The 20923-nt window shown below is 35.1% G+C and overlaps 1 protein-coding gene across 1 annotated transcript in view; it reads left to right on the top strand.

Annotated features, from left to right (window-relative positions):
• Nucleotides 1–19144, top strand: part of MRPS9 (mitochondrial ribosomal protein S9) — a 33996-nt gene extending 14852 nt beyond the window's left edge. The window contains exons 3-11 of the mRNA XM_041418199.1: nucleotides 591–653; nucleotides 744–774; nucleotides 3013–3092; nucleotides 9301–9383; nucleotides 12109–12184; nucleotides 14857–15025; nucleotides 16428–16536; nucleotides 17371–17540; nucleotides 18947–19144. Coding sequence (XP_041274133.1) covers nucleotides 591–653; nucleotides 744–774; nucleotides 3013–3092; nucleotides 9301–9383; nucleotides 12109–12184; nucleotides 14857–15025; nucleotides 16428–16536; nucleotides 17371–17540; nucleotides 18947–19038 — 873 coding nt within the window. The 3' untranslated portion in view covers nucleotides 19039–19144. The remainder of the gene's footprint in view (nucleotides 1–590; nucleotides 654–743; nucleotides 775–3012; nucleotides 3093–9300; nucleotides 9384–12108; nucleotides 12185–14856; nucleotides 15026–16427; nucleotides 16537–17370; nucleotides 17541–18946) is intronic.
• The last annotated feature ends 1779 nt before the right edge of the window (nucleotides 19145–20923 follow it).

Below are 20923 nucleotides of genomic sequence, written 5' to 3'. Positions count from 1 at the left end.
AATGCTTATTTAGGCTATGTAAAATAGCTATTACTGCCACAACAAACATGGCTTTTCAGACTTGAGGAAACTATGTCTGGAAATTGTAGAAAGTGGGATTCTAAATGTTTAAAATTTGGCTGTTGCCTTAAATAAAATTTCTATGCTTGGTCTGTCAGTAGGCACGGATAGCAAGCACTGATATTTTCAGAAAGATAAATAGATAAGTGTTGTGATTTCCTCTGGAAGTCACAGCACTTGAAATTTTACTGGAAAATCATTGCGTATAAAGGTGGTCTTTTCACTTGAATAGTTCTGGTAAGTTATGATAAATGCATTCTATAAAAACTAAATTTGACAGAAGAAAGTTCACTCATTCCGATGCAGTAGAGTACAGCCTTTAGAATGAGGTTTTACTTCTGACGATTCCAGAGGAAATGATCTGCTTTTCTTTTCAGCACATCACATATGTGTCATATTTTCTTACTGATTTGGTTGCCTACTGTACCAAAGTTATGCTATTTTTTGCATAAGAAGGTACGTAAGAAATGTTTTTGATGATGCTTTTGTGGGAAAAAAGTCACATACGAGATCTTTCTTCTTGTTTTCAGAGAGCTATTGCCTATCTCTTTCCTTCTGGCTTATTCGACAAACAAGCTAGACCTCTGATGAAGGTAGGATTTCTTGTTACATTTCTGAGTAACTGTAGCATGTTATTTTGAGTAACTTTTTCCTTTTGCTGATATTTTTTCATTTATTTACAGCACCCTACTGAAGTTTTTCCAGAGCAGAGAAGTAAGTGTTCTTAGATACTTATTTTATTATTTCTAAGTATTAGGATTGTTGCATATGTAGAATTTCTTATTTTTATGGATTCTTTGGCTCTTTTCCATATGTTCCTACTGACTGATAAGACATGAGCAGTAAAAGTCTATTCTGATATTTTGGGTTTTAGGATGAAAGTTTTTGGTCTATTATCAGTCTATATCGGTTCTGATCTTCTCAGAAATTGCGTTTACTGACTAAGATATACGTTTTTTATTGTTTAAAAATAAGCAATAAATAGAATGATGTGTAGAATCTCTTGAAGTCATGGGAAACCCTTTTGTTACATTCAGTAGCTTTTTGTCAGAGCTGTCTATCACCTCCATAAAATATTCATTAATACTATTTTAAACCAAAAGTTTTCTTTGTAACTTTGCTGCTCTACAAGATTAAAAACTACAGGTTCGAATTTTTTCAAATAATAGGCAGAGTGGAGCCACTCCTAATCAGTTATTTGACCTTAAAGTCCTAACTCTGCATGTCTGTCCATACTGTCTTTTGTCTTGCTCCTGAGACACTGTACAGAGTCTCAGATGTCAGTGATATGCAGTATGTTGGTCAGTTCACTAAAATCAACAATTTAATTTTAAGTAGAACATTAAAAAGATAAGGTCAAAACCTGTTGTCTGTTTTTGAGTAGTATTTGGTATGAACTAGCATGGGTGTGAAATTCTACATTCACTGAGCTATCAGGTCCCTGATAAGCATTTCTGATTATCATTAAAATCTTAAAATTTTCCTTCTTTTTTCCTGGTGCTGGAATAATTGATACTTGTTTTTTCGGGGACTTTGTATCTTTGGAAAGCAGTCAAAACTATCTGAAATTGTGGATTTTCAGCTTTTAAATGGTATCATGCCTTATTTTTCAACTTCCCTATATTGTGAAGTAAAAAAGTAGAAAGTGAAAGGGTAGGAGAGAGTTAATAATGTAGTAGTTTTAAAATCCAAGGGATGTTTTATGGAAGAACTAAGCTACTCTTCTATATGCTTTCAGGACTGAAGCATTATTTGAAATGCTAGCAATATCCTGAGGACTGTAAGAACAAATTAGTATAAATGTTTAGTTTTGTATTTATATCTAAAAATAACACATTCAATAAGTATCTCTTAAGGCAGCTTTGTCTCTTCAATGTATTGCGTCTTCAATAACTTTGAAGTACAAAAACTTTATACTTTGAAAAAACTGTTGTGAAAACTTTCCAACAAAATATGGTTTCACAACTGCATACATGGAAAATCACACTAGTAGTATATGTGGGTAAAAGTCCCCTGTATTCTTTCTTTTCTGCTAAGTTTTGCATCTTTCCATTCAGCTTCTGAATGTATATATATCTTGATGTTTCAATTGTGCTTATCAAACAGGTTTCTGGAGTCTTATCTTTGCCTTTAGTTTACAGATAGCTTTAATTAACTTCACTGGATAAAATGGCTGTGGCTTTCTCTACAGTTCAATTTGTAAAAAGCTCTGAGGTCTTTATTTTTGTAATTTTTCTTTATTTGAAAGAGATCTTTGTTATGTTATCTAAGTTTGCCTTTTTTTTGTTCCAAAGTCTAAATTTGACTTTAAATAATATTTTGCAATGAATAAAACACGCTGGATATGCTGAATTAATATGAAACATTTGTTTTCATGCTGAACTAATTCTATAAACTGTGGGATAGGTCTTTGTATTTAAATACCCCAAATGTAATAACACAAATGATTTCCAAAGTCACCCAAGTTCTGAATATGGTTGTTGCCCACAAAAGACAAGTGTACACACACTTAGTTTAGCTTAGATGTATTATGTTAATAAAAACATTCTTTGTTTCTGCACTGTTTTTTTCAGAGCTGCTAATCTTTCATTTTTCAATGTAGATTTCAGTTGTCTCTTTGTACTTCTTTTTACACTAAAATGTATATTTCTATTTGTAATACCACCTATACAATCTTTTAGAGTTGTAATCGAGGGATTGCCTTATGTAAAATATTATTTACTATTTTAATGTTAATTATTATTTTATAATTGCAGAGGGGGATTAGCTTTAAAAAAGATTGTCTAAACTATTAGATTTCCAGGCAGATTGAACACCTGTAAAATGTCTTTGTTCTCTGATATTTAAAAATACAATCAGTGTTATGAAAGAGGTTTATAACTGCTGTTAGATACAATGGATTTTTTTTAGTGATTGTATATTGCTTTCTTGTCTAATCTTGTCTTCCATTAGAAATCCAGTGGGGAGAAGATGGCCGACCATTTCACTTCCTCTTTTATACTGGCAAGCAGTCGTATTATTCATTAATGCATGTAAGTGTGTTATCTGGAATAAATAATGTCAGCTCCCAGTCAAGTGCATGTTATTCTAGAGGAGCCACTCAGGAGTTCCTGGGTTTAGTTATGTTTTTACAGTAGGCCATAATATCACCATTGAAGCTACAAACAATGTATATTTTTGTGTCACAGTATTCATTATTATGGACTTTTTTATGTCACATTTACGAGAACACACTACGTAACAGTTCTTCCTTTAATTTTTGGTTCATTTTACAGTTTTGACTATGGACTGGTTTTGAATAGTCTGAACACTTTCCTGTAGGCTCTGTCTACTTGGTAGCAAAAGATTAGTAGTGGAGAATGCCCATACAACAAAAATGGCTAGTTCTAGCAAAGTTCATTGTAGAATAAAAAATAGTTCTTTTTTTTTCCTCTGTGAAGGGCAAAGCTATAGGAAATGTTATTTGTGCTGACATTTAGTGTGAAGAAAATTTGCATTTAAACTGCTTAATTGATTTTTCTAAGATGGTTCCATTCATGCAAACTTAAGGCTTTTTCTGATTAATACGGTTCCAGGAGTAAAGGATCTGCATCTTTTACCTTTACGAAAAAAGCTGTATCTAATGGTATACCACTAGACCCTCCCTGAGTCTTGACATGGGTTGTGAACAAACCTTTCATATCTGTGACCGTCAGTAGAACAAGCATTATCTGCATCTTTAGAAGAGTCTATGGGAAAACATTAGTGTTTCTCACATGTACTTATAGAAGACAAAAGCATTAATAATGTATAATGTAATAATGCAGAAGTATTTAATTGGATATGCAAATCAGATTTTGTTTCCTCATTAGATAGTTTCAAGAAGTTGGTTCTGTGGTTAGTCAGTTGTCAGAAAAACAAACTTTATGGTCACAAATTCAGTGCACAGCTTTACTGAGTATAGTGTTTTTATTAGAGTGATCTGATATTTATTTGAGTTCTGTGTACCCAAAGGACAAAATCCTCTCTTGTCAGGTACATTTATTTCTCTGGGAGAATAAAAATTTGTTGTTGTTGACCTTGGGCAAATGAGCTTCTTGCCCTGGCAGAAATGAAATGAATGATAAATGTAGAGAGTGTCTTTGCTGAGTAATGGAGCTGCAGCATAGGCTTTCCACAGAGGTTTTCTCCTGCACAGCCCGAGGCAGCCCGAGGACCCCTGCTGTTCATTTAAATAGGTATGTCAAATCTGCCTCCAAACGCCGCTGGTTTGATCTGTGGTAATATTTGTGAAGGTTCCATATGGACTTGAGCCCCCTGCAGTGCTGAGAAATAATGTACAACGCTTCATGGTGCAGACGCAAATTTTCTCTGAAAAGGGATGCAGTGCTGCGTTTTAGCTGTCGGAGAGGATGATGGAGCTGACGCGCTAGGCCTGTCAACTTGTTACACGGATGGGTTGCACGCAGCAAGGCTGTGGAAAATCTGTGCCTTTTAACTTTTCTACTTAATCACGGTTGTAGCATTGCCTTTAGACTGTATGCTACATTAATTCTCTTCCTGCCTTCTGCCTTTCATCCCAAGTTTCACGGAAAAAAGTAAAGCATGCAGGTCTTGTAGAGGAGCCTTATCAAACAGCTGTCATCTGACAAGCCATTTGCATTTGTTTTGGCTGAAACAGAGCAACCCAAGGGCAAGATGTTTTGTTGCATTCCATCATAATGAAGAAATTACAAATTTTACAAGGAGCACAAGTTTATTTTTAGCTCTTCCTAGCAGTTAGAGTGTGCAAGCTTGGCTTGGAAATCTCTGAATGTATAGTGCACGTTTTGTTTCTAAGAGCGTGGCAACCACCTTCAAACAAATGGCCTTGACAAATGCATTTTTCATTACTATAGGATACTTGAGTGTTCTTGAACTGTTTCTGAATATTTTCATTAAATAGGCTTCTATAAATGTAAATCCATTAAGTGAGATTTAACAGGGTTTTTTCTAAGTTGGCCAAATGAAAGCAAAAATCTGCATGAAATTCCCAACATTGTTTTAACCACTTATTAAACTAATGTGTATTTAACAAAATGTGTTCCTAAGTCTCAAAGCTAATTAATTTGTTCAGAAAAGAGTTGTATGTTAATACAGCCTAGTGTAAGTAATCAATCCGATTTGAAGATGTCCTTTAAGTTGCTACATTAAATCTAATAAACAGGATAAACATATTATTTAGCTTAAACTTGTATGCCATTAATTACATAGGCTCATGTGGAACTTGAATTTTATTACCTGTTAGTTATATAACTGGGCATAGCATTATTGTTTAGTTAGTGCTTATAAAAAATATTGTCCACTTACTGAAAATAAACTAACTTTGTATATATTATAATTGCCAATATACATGTTTGGCTTTCAATATGAAATGAACTATCATACAAGATATTTGTTACATGCATTATTGTTTTTGTTCTGCTTGTTGAATAAAGTTTAGCTATAGGGAAAAGGACAATTTATTTTTCTTCTGATAGAGAAAAGACTGTTTATTGCATGAAGCACCATTTTGCAAATGTTTGATAGTGCATTTTATCATCATTTCACTTAAAAGTTTTTTAGAATAATACAATTTTTGTAATGTGCAGAACAAGACAAAATGGTATCTTCATACCATTGTGCACAGGAAAATAGTAATTCCATTTAATCATGCATGTACATTTTTTGGAAATACCAGGGTTTATGGATTGAGGTAAATACTCTAACAATTGAGCATTTTAACTCTCAAAAATATTCCAAAACTTAAAACCATTCAAAGTGTATGCTGAACTCAAAACACAAGAAACAAAGTAAAGTGCAAACTGAGGTAAAATGTGGGCTCTGCAGCATATCTTAAATATAATGTTAATAAATTTTTTTCCCCATAAAAATCTCTTTTAGGTATTCATTTGCTGATTTCTTCCCTATTTTTTAATGCAGAGTAAAATATTTTTTTGTTATTTTAAGTGTCCTTGTAGAGATCTGAAATTTGATCTCTCGATTAGAAATGGAAGCGTTTCAGTGCATAGTCAATCTTGTAAAATCAGCTATTTTGATTGTGTAATAGCTGAGTTTACAAGGCACACAGATGTGTACAGTCATGAATTGGACTATTGAATCCTCAAGTGATTAGTAAAATCTTCACCTGCCAGCTTTGAAAAAGCAAGTGTGTCTTCAGAAGCTTTCTTTAGCCGTTGGGGAGTGAAGATTTGTCAGATAAATTATTGGGCATTACATGTGATTCCTGATTTTGCAAAGGCTCATCCACATACTTTACTTCACACGTGAGTGGTTCTTTCAGTCTGTTGGCTTTATCTCTATACAGAGATAAGATACATGCATAAATTTTTTTTTTTTTTAGTACTTCAGACCAAAATTTTATGAGAGTTGCAAGTCCACTTTCATTGCCAGAAATATGTAGGAAATTATATTTAACATTGCTTTTACGCTTGGAATTACTTAAAAATGCTACTTTTCAATGTTGCTTGACTTCATCTCCTGTGTAGAGGGTTCTTTGTCTGAATAGACATGATTGCTGTAATTTAACCAGAACAGTTTAAAGAGATAAATTTAATTCTTAAAAGTGCACGTTCTTAAAATTTAAACAGGCTGTGGAGTGGTGGTGTTCTTTGGGATTACCTAGGGAGGGTCTTGAGGAAAATTTTATTGTTGCTGCTGTTCTAAACCTTTTTGTTATTGTAAGTGACAATTAATTTCTTAGGCTAAAAAGTGGTAGATGGTAACCCATATCTCATTTTATTTGGCTGTGTTTATCAATCGTTTCCAAATGTGACAAAATCTTTAAGTCTTCTTCTAACTTGTGTCATGTTACCTGAAAATACTTGAGTTGCTGTTTAGAAGTAATTCTGACTGTAGTCAGTCTGTCTTAAGGTCACAGCTGTGATTACCTCCCTGTGTCCTTTTCTAAGGAACTGTATTGTAGCTGTTTTGAGCTCCTGTTCATGTATTTTTGCTGACCATACCAATAAATAAATATGTATGCCAGAATGTGTTGGAGGAGGATGGGTGATTGTGAGGAGGCAGACAGGAGACTGCTTTTGCAGGTAGAGTGGTGACACCCTCTGCCTTTGAAGGCAAGAGGTAAGTCAAGAGTAGCAGTGAGGTGAGAAACCTCCATACACATTTATAAGACCTAATAACCCAGTACGTCTTCTAACCATCTGACACCAAAATATCATCTGTGTCCCTGGCTTGACTTCTTCCAAATGCAGAAACTTACGGAGCTCATCAGATTCAATCTCTGACTGTTCCAGCTGAGCTCTTCCCAGTTTGCTGAGGGACAGACACAGCCCTCCTTCCCCTTCTCTTCCCTCCCTCTGTGGTCCCAAGCAGAAGCTTCCATACTCATTCTTTACCATGTCTTAACTACAGATACCTAAAAATTGCTTGGTGCAGATGCACCTCATGCTCTCTAACCCAAACTGTGTCTGCTTTTAATGTATAGGCAATAATTTTTGAAGCCTAATGGTCAGCTCTGAATGGAGTTGTTAAGATTACTAGAGTGATGTGACATAAATTTTGCCCACAGTAGTGATACTGTATCTTGTTTCCTTAGAGGACTACAGTTATATTTGTGAGGTTTGGAAATACTTGAAAATAGGATTTCTGCTGTTTTATGCCTGTGTTTGTGGATAAATAAACTTTTTTTAAGTTGAAAATTTTTCCTAGTTCCTATCTGACACAATTACCTCACAAAAGATAAAGGATTTCTGAAAGTATTACTGCTATAATATATGAATTCTCATGCTGTCTCAAAAGTGAACTATTTTGTAATTAAAGATTTTTAACTGTGGAATTATTTAAAAAATATTTTGTTCCACTGTGCTATTAAAAATATCATCGGTGACCTACGTCAGAGACTTCAGTGAGTTGTCCCTATTTAAATGCTTTGAGTGCAGCTCAGATAACAATCTGTTCTTTGTTCATACATTTTTAGTACAAATATTTTTAGTGTATGTGCAGGTGTATTTTATATTAGTGAAAAAATGAACAGTAGGTGTTTATAACTAAGCAAGGGGCTTCTATTTTTTGGTTATTTTTAAGCTGTTGCAGATATTTCACTGCATCCTGTTATAAATCCCAGTTTTATGTTAAGAACTAATATTTCATTAGTTAATATCTGACGGCACAGAGATGTCTCATGTTTCTTTCTTTACTGTTTTTTTCTAAGTAATACAAATAAAAATGCCCAAACTATTGTTTCTTGTTCCCACTAGTTCCCACTAATTCTTACGCTATTGTTTCTCTGTAGTATTTGCTAAAACTCATATCAGTGCAGTGTAGGAAAGTGACTATAAGCTTTCTATTTCACTCCTAAATGAAAGTACATTATTTGGCATAGAAGTACTTGGTTGCAGTACAACTGTCCTGTTGTTTCAATATAATTTATAATTATTTCTCCAAACAATCCTATTTACCTTAGCATTTGGATCACTTTTGTAATTAAGAGTATTGTAAGTTATATTTTAGAACAAGTGGTCTTCATAAGTTTCTGAACTGAAAAAAACCCTAAAAATACTTTATTTAAAATGTGTTTCTTCTGTAGTATTTTTACTGTGACTTTTTTGAATATTTTTCCCCTTTTTTTTTTCTTTTTTCTTGGAGTACTAAATCACTGTCACACCATTGTTTGAAAATTATAACATAGCTAAGAATTTTGAGAAAACTATTTTAAAATAGTGAAAATTCAGAGTAGGTCCATTTGCATAGTTAAAAGAATGGAAATGCTTACTGTGATAAATGTGCAACTTTGTATCCATGTAGACATGCCAGGGTAAGGTAAGACGTTCTGACTGATGCAGACCACCAGTAAATCTGACACTTTTGCATGTACAAAAATCTAACTAAATGAAATGAAATACATCTTAAACCTTGTCAGTATTTTGAGGAAGTCAAACCAAAATGTGAATGCACTGATGAAATTATTGTGCAGTATGGTTTGGAGTTGCATTCATTATACAAATATAGTTGTCTTTCTGTATACAGTTGAGATTTTTTTTTATAAGCACATGTAAGAAGGCAACAAACACTGTTGCAGAATTCAAAATCAATCATTTTGAATTGCACATGATTTTTTATTCTCAGAGCTCTGCTTGTTTTCTGATCCCTGTATTTTAAGTGTTTGAAGAATAAAGCTGTTTAAACATGTGTTTTAAGTAGCAAAATTTAAATATTAAATGAAAAAACTCTATTTAAATACTTCTTCCATTTACATTTAAGGAAACATATGAAAAATTTCTGAATGTTCAGAAACATCAAGACCAACTGACAGCTCAAGGCCTTCCTCTTCAGAAGGAAAAAAGGTAAGCTTCCAATTAAGAGTGAATATTGGTAGTAGTTTCCTTAATGTGCTTTCATATTCTGTTTTGGCACTTCTGGTAGTTCCCCATGCTAGCTGCCTTCTATTCCACAAACACTTTTTCAGGCTTTTGCTCTATTCCTTGTGTAATATTTGTATGGTAATTTCATGTTGAAAAGTTTTACCAGATATGTGTGGTGCACTCACTTCTCACTGTTAGAATAGGGAAACCCCATCTATTTCTCTTACTCTTTAAAGTCTCTCTCTTTCAATATTCTTTGCTTTATAAAAGCTCTGAAGTGTGATTTGAAAATAAACATAAAATATCCAAAATTCTATGTTTCATTATAAAACATGTATTCATATATATGAATGTTTTATATATATATATATATATATATAACATATATTCTGTACGTTTTTTTCTAATTATGTATTTTATTAAAGCATTTAAAAAAAAAGAGGTAAACTTTTTATAAAAAAATATGGGCTTTTAAAGTACCAACTACATTGTTCCTGCTTTTAAAGCCTCAAGACCTTAGGCTGAGCTCTTTAATAGTCTTTAATTACAGTTCTTGAATATTTTAGCTTACCAATATTTAAATATAAGAGTCTCAAAATACTTAATTTCACTGTTCTTCTTCTAATGGCTTTGAACAGAAATTATCAAGAAATTTTAGAAAAGCTCATTTGGCTGGTTTTCTTTAATTATCGCCGCTGTTAGTAATTGAATTTAGTGTCTGTTTTTTTCTGTTTAACTTCCCTGGTATGCACAGCAAGCTCTTCCTCTAGTTAGCCACTGGACAGAAAAGCTCCATGCCAACCAGAAGCTATGGAAAATCTACATTTGTTGGTTTCTAGGTGTATCCAGTCAGGATATGCTTTTAGGTGCTGTTTGCACCTCTTAGACATAGTCTTGATTTTTTTGAGATTTCTGCAAGGACTTTATATTAGAAAATTAAGTTAAGCAAGTATTTAAAAGAAATACTTAGCTGCAGCTAAGAAGTTTTGGTTTAGACATTTACAGCTTTTCTGTATAGTTACTTTTTTCCCAGTCCCAAGTTGTTTTTAATCTTTGTTCTTGATGTGCATTTTCTAGCCAGATTTATGCATTGCTCCAGGAGCACATCGTGTTGGTTTGTCACTGCTTCATTTCAGCCATTTATTATTTATGTTAAGGAAGAGAAAGAATTAATTTGCTGAGATTATTTCAGTTTCTTAAATAACAGAAGTTCATGTTTCTTCATGATATAAATAGCATTCTGTGACCCACAGAATGTTTTATTATAGATTTGTGTTAGGTTCTGAGCAGACAAGAAAACAAATGAATTTAGTTTCTTGCTGCATACTGCTGAAAAATAGCCTGACTCCTTACAGAGCTCAGCCAGTGGATTTACTGATGTGAAAAACGACCTAAGCTAGTCAGAGATTAAAGGCTTTTTCCCTGTTAGGTTTGTAAAGCTCAGAGAATTTAAAGAATTTTTGATACTTACTTCTCACCTCGACATGGTACTTCCTCTGAGATTAGTCCGGATAGGATAATTTATCTCCTAAGTATAGGTAGAAGGTTGGTGGGAAGGGCTGGGTCTTTTTGCTTTGAGAGGCATGGAGTTTGGAGTTTAGTTTGGGGTTTTTTTCCCAGAAAATAATCTATTGTGAATGCATTTTGTAATATTAACTGTAGGGTTAGGACCTGATCTGAACTACCGAGCTTTTCACATGCAAGAAATTTTTGCCAGCTACAGTGGCAGTAGCAAGTAACAATATGTAAATCTATGTATATACTTGAGTCTGTCAAGATTGGAAGCTTTTTAAAATTATTGTTAAAATCTGACTTGTTTCTAAATAATCCTTTTTCATGTCCTGACTCAGAAAAGTATTAATATGCATGCTTGAGAAGTAGTACTCCTTAAAAACACCTTCAGAAGGAGTGTTTTACTGAATCACAGCTTCCTCCATGCTGCTGAAAACACTGTTTCTAAAAATCCTGAGGAGTTAAGAAGCTAGTTACATCTTTGCCTTAAATTTACCTAATAATGTTATATATTTTTATGGCTGTTTAGTTGGTCACTTCATATAATATATATTTCAAAGATTTACTTCAAGCATTGGTTTTTCTTTGCTTTAGCATCTCTGTATGAGGCTGTTTTCTTAGAAATTTCTGCTTTTGCTATCATCAGTGCAGTCACTGTGCTGAGCAGCTCAAGATTACACGGTAGATAGAACACAGGGTGTCACTGCTACGTTAGTACTTTGACTATGCTTACTGCTAGTGCCGTTCTTTATATTGATCAGGAAAGTAAAGACCAGTGGCAAAAGAATTTGATTTTAACATTCTGCCTTTGATTTTGCTCTTTGCTGCTAGTAAACCAAATTTTTCCTGGCAGCAGCCTTTTAAAAGTAAGTCATACACTGGGTGGAAGATCACTTCCTATTACAGTGTTACTCTAACTCAATGTCTGACTTCAATAATATGAATAATGCATAGCTGATACTCGTAATGGTCATGTGGTTAATTCAATACATGAAGTTACCATACCTTTCAAAAGGCAGGAGGTGTTTTAAAATCAACGTAGGCCTTCTCATGTTTACTATACAAATGGGATCTGCATTCATTTGTAATGGAAAATGTATTTCTGAATGAAGTGTGACTGAATGTGTGGTCTTTTGTGATGTAACTCTAATTGCAAGGTTAATTAAAGGAAGAATATATGTGATATTTTAAACAGAAACCTGGCTGGCAGCAGATGGCTGACTAAGATTGAATTGGAAGAAGTGTTGTTAGAAAAAGTGTCAGATGATGATGTAAGTAATTAATCTTCCCAATCTTAAGGAGGCTTGTGTCTTAAAAGTATGGACTCTGGGTGCATTTTTGGATACTGGAAAGGTATTATACAGAAGGAGGTGCTCTTCAAAAGAGTTTTCTGTCTTCTGATGAAGTCTGTATGTGTTCACAGCACTGTCACATTCATGTTGTTTTGTAGTGACTTGTTCTGTATTGTGCGAGATAAAAAAAAATCGCAACACTCTTAAGGACTTTCCATTGTTATTACCATAATTTAGTTGTTCTCCTGTCAACATTGTGAGATCTAGAGCACTCATTCCTTGTTGTCTAATTATGTGGTCAGGAATGGGTTATAAGAATTTATTATAGAAATGAATAGTCATTTATTGTGCTTGCAGATGAAAAATAGACAGGGCTAGAGCTGCTGTTACTAATTGTAGACAAGGTGTAAATATGCAACATGGGGAGATGCAATGGATTTGTACAATAGTAAATCTGCACAAAGTTATTTAATGTTAAGGATGACATGGTAATGATAGAAAAATCACAGACTGGCTTACTGGAAATAAGGAGCCCTTTTTCTTAGTGACTGACTACACAATCAAATAAAAAAAAAAAAAAACAAGACAAAAAGCAGTATAGATCTGTTATATTTTCCTTGGTATGAATATGGTGGGAGAGAGGAGAGTTTGCAGTTTCCTCAGTGTCTGCAAACTGTATCACTCTGTAGGTTTGGAGTCATCCTTTGCATCTATCTCTGGGGGTAAGACTATTCATCCCAATAGTCATACACTTCTTTTTCATGCAGAGCTTTTCCCTACAGTGCCCTGTAGAGCATTAGATTTTGTAACAGCAGGTTCAGTCTATGTGACCAGCTTTTGGAAGCTTGAATATGACAGTACCAGAGAATGTAACTCTATTTGTCTGAACATTCCAAGTGTTTTCTCACCTAGAAGCAGTGTTCCTCAATCTTGTCTGTCCTGTGAACAACAGCTTTGCAAAAATAGCATAACAGCAGCAAGCATGCCCTTTGCTCAGCTGTCATCTGGAGCAGTGGCATCTGATGGCTTCCTTGTCTGTGGGGGTTGTGAAAAGGTCTTGAGTCAGATTGTGGTCCATAAGCATAAGTTATAAGTAGTTGTTGTAAATTCTCCATCCTGATAATACCCAGGAGACTTTTTCTACTTTACTCACAGTAGAAGCCATTAAGACTTCAGCATTTTCAGTAGCTCCTTCATCTGGAATTTTTCCTCTCTAAGTGGCTGGTCTGCTTGTACAACCAAACAGTTTGGTGTTCTTCACTGCTTGGTTTTAGTACATTCTGTACATTAGTACATTTTACCTCTGTAAAAGTACATTGCAATAAACTTAGAAAAAACCCAACTAAAAAAAACCTACACTAAACCCTTCTATATACTGGCCTCTCCCATGTAAGACCACAAAGCCTGAGTCTATAGTAAAATACATTGTTTAAATATATTTGAAATGTCTCAGTATGAGCTGCCATTCTTTCCTGCTCAGATTCGTACCTTTTACCACTGCAACAAAAATTTCAGTGGTGTTTACATTATTAAACAAAATCAGAGTTACTGAATTTTTTCCACTTGCACTCTCCAAGTGAAAACTGTTGGAAGCTTTCTACTTCTATAGTCTCTATAATTTCTATATGGTTTTATTTCCATATTTCTGCTCTTCAAAGGCTTTACCACAACTCTGTGTCATATTGTTAGGTAAACATAGTTTTCAAGTGGAGTCAAAGTTCCAGGGACTACTATTAAGTTAGAAGAAAAGTAGTAATTTTGTGCTAGAGAAAACCCCTGTAAAAAAGAGAACAAATACTTCCAATAACTGCTTGTGAGTAAAAAAAATCTTGAAAAATCAGGTCATGATATCTATATGGAAAATCCATTTTTGATGGTATGATATCTTTATATCTGGTGACAGCTGTCTGGAGCTCCTGCCAGTAACACTTGGGAACAGGACATCCCAGCTTTTGGTACAAATGGGTTAACACACTGGTGTGTACTCTTTAATCACATGTTGAAGAACTTTGGAGGGAGGTATAAGGGGGAAGGAGAACCACACAGTAGCAAAGGATAATTTATTTCAAGAGGTTGCCCTTTAAGTCAAGTATCTCTTGAATTTTTAAACACCTTGATTGTTCAGTTTTAAAGGAAATCATAAACATTAAAGTAACTCAGCTTGAACAGCCAAAGATAGGCATTTTTTGTATATGTTATGAAATATAATCATTTATGAGATTCAGTTCAGTCAAATAAAATTATTTCCAAATCAGTCAATATGCTGGCTTACTAAAAAGCAAGTGAAAATCTTTTCCTATTTTAATAAGACAATAATAAAATAATTAAGATATCCCTCCAATGTTTTTTTCCTTTTTTTTTTTAAGTGAGATGAACTTGATTCTAATACAGTAATCCTTTGTTAAAAAGGGGTTGGCTATGCTTTGGAGTAAAGTTTAACTGTTTTCTGAAGAAAGAGCTAGATGTCTTTAGTCACACAGAAAATGATGCAACTGCATGCTGTTCTTAAATCAGCATGTAGGTGCAAAAGTGTCATCTTGTCAGAAATCATCAATAAAAAAGAAGTAGGAAAGATCCATTAAATAAAAATAGAAAGTTTTCACAAATGCAATTACACTTGCATACTTTAATGAAGTCTTGTTGTCTTACAGTATTCAAGATTTATTCAACTCTTAGAAAAAATGGTGGCATTGCCATGTGCTGACATCGAGGAGAAGTATATACAGAAGTTTTCCAAAGAAATTCCTGTGCAGATGCAGAAAGTGGTTATTGAGCCCTTGCAGCATGACGAGCGAGGAGTTGCCTTCAGCACTGGGGAAGGTAATCATTTCAAGGTGATTTGTAACGATGCAGACTTTTTTCCTCTTCACACTGCTTTCTTTATATAATGTACAACACTGCTGAAAATGTCACTACTTCATTTTATATGCTCATTTATATGTATACTGCATGTATAGCTGTTAGTGATGTTATGGAACACCAAGTTGAGACATGGACTGGTCAGAAAGTACAAATTTTTGGCCCAGACTCCTGTCATCTGTTTTTTAATATGTATTTTTATGCAGTGATAGCTCTGTGAAGAGGACCCCATTGGGTTACAGGTTGTAGGATACAAAAGGACTTTGATTTTTGGGCAGAGCTGACTGCTGAACATAAAGAGTGGAGGACTGCACAAACAAATTTGAATAGTTCCATGGATGTAACAGTGTTGTTGCTTAGTATAAAAATGGCATGCTTAGACTAGTAAGTGACCTTTATCATGCCTTTTGTAGGCAGTCCAGCAAAGGGGAACTTTGAAGATGCAAAGAATAAATAGCAAGGCATTTGGATATTTACAAACACCTAGGAAAATGTGAAGAGAAAATTTCTAAATACGAGACAGAGATGGATAATGGGATATTGATCATTCATTCCGAGATGCAGGGGATGTTAGACAAAAGCCATGAAGGTCTCTGTATTTTCTAAACATGGGCTGTTATGTTTTCATTGGAGAGACACACAGCTGGAAAGCAATATAGGATATAGGACATGAGTGATTGCATAGAAAAAATGTGACAACAATATGTGTAGAAAATACTGATGATTTTCTGGACAAAGCATGTGTGCACACACACTTTATGCTGTGTATTTAAGAGGAATCTTAGAGATGATGGGTATTATGCAGCAGATGATAATAAGAACAAAGTTCACAGAGAATTTGAGGGGCAGAATGGCCAGAGAGCTGCTTTACATGGTTTGTCTTCAAGATTACATGACAACAAAGATGTGAGAGCAGCAAACCATGATTTAATTTGCACTGGTTTTCAGTAGTATCTTCAGAACAGTAGTTAATGAAGTTTGATGAGCATGCAACCCATGTGATTTAAGAAAAGCCACCAGGTTTAATAAGTTCAAATCCACTCTTGTTTGTGCCCCATCACCCCCAAAATGAAGAAGAATGTCTTATTTGTTTCATAATTCCTTTATCAGAATGATTGCTTCCTTCCTTTGTGCTGAAGGAGATTGGTTTCCCAACACAGACTTCTCCCCCACTTAACAGACATTGATTAAAATATATTGAAAGATAGTTGTTCTTTGTTTGCATTTTTTTTTTCTTACCTCAGCCTGTAAAACCAAACAGCTGGCACTGTATGAATGTGGTGAGATTTGCTTAACTATTTGGGCATTTGAAGTTCTGGAGAATATTGAAGCCTCATAAAAGATTTGGTTTAATTCCTTTAAGGTAAAAGAAAAACTGCCAGAGCTACTGCAGTAGTTTATGACAATGGGACTGGAAAAATTACAGTGAATGGAATAGACATTTTACATTACTTCCCAGTGCTGCAGGACAGGTGAGAGCACTATGAAATGCTGTATTTTACTGTAATTAAATTATTCCAGCAAAAGTAATGCCATACAGTTACACATTGATGCTATGTTGATTCTATGTTCTTGTCTCTGTATAACTATCTGTTTCATACAAATGTCTCTTGCATTTCCTCCTAATTTTCAGGAGTTTACTGATAGACAAGCCTTGCTCTGTGCTCCTTGCCTCATGTTTTCTGAAGGGATGCGAAAACCGAGAGCATGGACTGTTTTAATAGTTCAAATTTTAGTCCCGTTAAGGCTTCAAATTTATTTTAAAAATTAATAATAAGCATTATCATTTCTAAGTGTTTCACAAGACATTTGCAAATTGCATGCATGTGTAATTACTCTGGTATACAGTAACACAGTGGAAGCAAACAAGGTGAGGCTTTTTATATAAAGCTTCAAGTTTTGGAGGATGTCGCATATAGAGAAGACTTCTCATTAGGCTGGCATAAAGTTTCTATTCCTAATGTGATTTTTATTTTTATTTTGTATTGTGATTTTTAAGCTCAAGAATAAAGGGAGAGGTTGCTCAGTTTCAATATCCAGAGCTGACGGATCTTGGCTTCCTTAGAGAAGTAGTGGAATAAAAGTAGTTGTAAACTGAACTTAAAGTATGTACCACTGGCAGTTGGAATATGCTCCTAGCTGCTAATCTCCTTTTGATTTGGATGAGATACGAATGTCTTTCTGGATCTCTGCCCAAAAGTTAACTATGTTTTTTTAATATACAGTGATAAGAAATGTGCATAGCATAGAACTTTATGCACATGAATTTTTTTATGTTTTATTCCTTTTTTTTTTTTCCCCCTTAGGGAACAGTTATTGTTCCCTTTCCAGTTTCTTGGCAGAATTGGAAAACATGATATGGTTTGCACAGTCTCTGGTGGAGGAAGATCTGCACAAGCTGGAGCAATACGTTTAGCCTCTGCAAGAGCCTTAAGGAGTTTTGTGACAGAAAAGGAGGTGGAATTCATGAGGCAAGGTAGGAATTGAAATTATTTCAATGTTTCTTAATGTGTTTCTGTTAATTAACAGAATTAATACAAGGATCATTAAGGATCAGATTTGAGTAAATAATCCCAGTGAAACCTTGTATATTATATGAAAGGGATCTGCATTGATTTATAGACTGTTTTCACTTGTTTCCTAGCATCCTCTGTGTACGTACTGGATGACTTCTCAAGCATTTTTCCATCTGTTCGTGACCTCTTTTAGGTCTATTAACCAGCTTATATTGCCTCAACATAGAATCACAAAACATGAGTGTGTATTGACTACTAAATAAATCTGGACCAAACATTAGTGAGCTGTAAGATACCGAGATTGTGGTTTGTTTTATTTTGCTGGTCACATCTTGTTCATGTTTTTAAAAGTTTTCTTCTCCAACATAAACGCTGGAGGGTGTGCTTTGAAGAGAGAGTAATGAGCAATGTTGGCTTTGAAGAGAGAGCAGCATACTGCACACAACTAGCCAAACCAAGGGAGCTTCTTTCCTCTCTTGCAGCATTTAGTGTTTACAAGTTACCTAGGATGATAAGATAGGATTTATTTAGATAACTGATAGGATTTATTTAGAACTGATGCTTCTCAGTGATGAGATGTCTATGCTGTTTCAGCCAATACAGTGTTATGGGCAGTGAGCTTTTAACTATGCTCTTTCTGGACAGGAATACCTGCCTGTATTAGTGGCAGAACAGCTGTGATTTTTTTCACTCTGTTGCCAGGCATGAAACAAAAGCTGTGTTCATGCTTTGCAGCAAGTTTCTTTGACTGTACCTTTTCAACACTGGCAAGTATAACTTGCTGGGAAAACCCTTGTAAATAGACCTTGTAATGAGTTTGGTATCTTTACTACGATCAGGTAATTGTGAACATGTTTGGGACATTGCCAAATATACTTTTAAGTATATTGATATGTATAAATGTATTTGTACTTACATATAAATACACCACATAACAGTGGTCTTCAGAATGGGAAATGTGCAACTGATCCATTGGGATTCAATATGAATGTGCTGTACATAATTCATAAGTGAATAAATACATATATTTGGGAGTACACACTCAAAAATACTGTTAGGACTGCATGATCAAAAAAGTTTGGAGACCACTGCTTTCAGGGCCGAAGGAATATGGCTAGATAAAAAACAATGGGTGGTTATTTTAGTGGTGTGTGAAGGAAAATATGGATGAAGTTCAGTTACTAAAGAGAAGTTAAAATGTTAGAGGATCTGATGACACTCAGTGTTTTGTGGTTCTGAACGTTTAGCCCTCTAGATCATACAAATCACGCTGTTAGTGAAAGTCAGAGTTATTTACTCACACGTAGCATACCTGTAATATTAACTAGTGGCAGTAAATAAATGGGTGCTTTTCTGTGTTTTGTAGCTGGATTACTAACAGTTGACCCACGTGTGAAGGAACGAAAAAAGCCTGGTCAAGAGGGACCCAGACGGAAATTCACCTGGAAAAAGCGATAAGTCTTGAGTATTTAAAGAGTGACAAAGTGCTACCACAATTTCAAAGCATACTGATTTATGATTTAAAAGTGTATTTAGTAATAAAGACTTTTTTTCCCCTTTATAATTATTATGTCTTTTGTTTAAAAAGCAACAAACAACTGTAAATTTCTTTAAAATTGTGGAAAATCATGGTGCAATTTGATGGAATGCTAAATCTAAAATAGTCGCCAAGTGCCAGCTTTGCATCTTAACTTCAGTGAAGTCAATAACAATTTATAAAACTGTTGGTGGATTATAACTTCTAAAAATCAGTCTATTTGTTTAATGATTTGGCAGTTTAAATTCTAAAATTAGGCAGCTCCTAACCAGGTATTTGGAGATCTTCAATGTGCCTCCCTTTGTGCCTTGCAGGTATCTGAGCATAAGCAACAACTTCCTGCCTAAACTGTGGTGGAGTTGAGAAGCCAGTGAGAATAGTACTGACAATTGAGGGGATCTTGAGAGAGGAACTGTCACAGAGCATAACCTTTGCCTGTGGAATCAGTTGTCTCCAGGATGCTTCCCCAGGTTAAGTAGGGAGTGATTCAGAGCAAGTACCTAAATTTAGTTTCTCTGAATCATCCTCTGGAGGAGTCAGTTTTTCTGTTCTTCCCCCAAATGCAGAAAGAGCTGGAGGGATTAAGCTGAAGTTGTCTTTTAGAGCACTCTTCTCCACCCCTTAAATCTCAAAGGGGCCTGTTCAAGGAGGCGTGTTCCGAATATGGCTAATGCACAAAGATAGCATTGGACTCTTTGCCAAATACAGTCATAACTTTTCTGTTTCAAAATCAGAAGCAGAAGGTGATGACAGTGCTGCCCACCTTCTGTCTATAATTGTAGCCTTCCAAAATAGATTAGTGGTTACAGCGCTCACCCAAAAGCTTAAGGTTTTGGTTTATTGCCAACTTCCTTCCTGGGACAGAGGTCAAATACTTTCAAGGAAGAGCATATCCTTCATCTGTCCTCTAGGAAGTGGGCCACAGCAAAGAAGAAGATAAAGGTTATCTTACCAGGAAAAGCAGAAATATACAACTTAGTAGTTTTAACAACAGGGCACTTTGCAGCTTTCTTTTAATTTAGAACACTTCAGTACATGGAATTCTTTCTCCCTGCCAGATTTTTTTAAGCACTAGAGTACCTGCTCTGCTTCTTGCTTGCTATAGGTCATACCAAAAGCCACGCCTCAGAGGTCACATAAAAGGTGCCAGCAGGTCACTGCAGGTGATAAGAAACTATAAGTGATGTGTACAGGTCATTATTTTCCCAAGCAGCATTCGCGGGAGGGCAACAAATAAATAGACCTCATCAGCTGAGCAAAACAGAGGAGGTCAGAAACTGGGTATGCATTCTTGACTGACATGTTTGTGATTACTCTTCCCAAAGCCTGTACTTCTTTTTTAGTTTTGCTCTATAAGAATGCTCTGTAAACTTGGACAAGATTCCTCATTGCTAAGGTAGTACATCTTAATCAGAATACCTGAGGCTAAAATTACCTGAAAGGATGTTGTAGTAAGTTGGGTGTTGGCCTCTTTTCCAAAGTAGCAAGTGATAGAATGAGATGAAGCTGCCTAAAGTTGTGCCAGGGGAGGTTTAGATTGGGTATTAGGACAACTTTCATCACCTAAAGGATTGTCTATCACTGGATCAGGCTGTCCAGGGAAGTGGTGGAGTCTCCATCTGTGAAGGTATTTGTAAGACATGGGAATGTGGCACCTGGGGACATGGTTTAGTGGTGGACTTGGCACCACTGGGTAAATGTTCAGACTCTGAATTTAGACATCTCTTCCAATGCAGAAGATTCTGTGACTGGTTGAATTGAATTCAATAGCTGAGGCAATTCACTTGTCCCTTTGGAAAAGAAATG

This window comes from Onychostruthus taczanowskii, unplaced genomic scaffold (assembly GCF_017590055.1).
Source record: "Onychostruthus taczanowskii isolate IOZ18803 unplaced genomic scaffold, ASM1759005v1 scaffold58, whole genome shotgun sequence".
NCBI lineage: Eukaryota > Metazoa > Chordata > Aves > Passeriformes > Passeridae > Onychostruthus > Onychostruthus taczanowskii.
The sequence above is the reverse complement of the archived record's forward strand: the minus strand, read 5'-3'. Positions and strand labels throughout refer to the sequence as shown.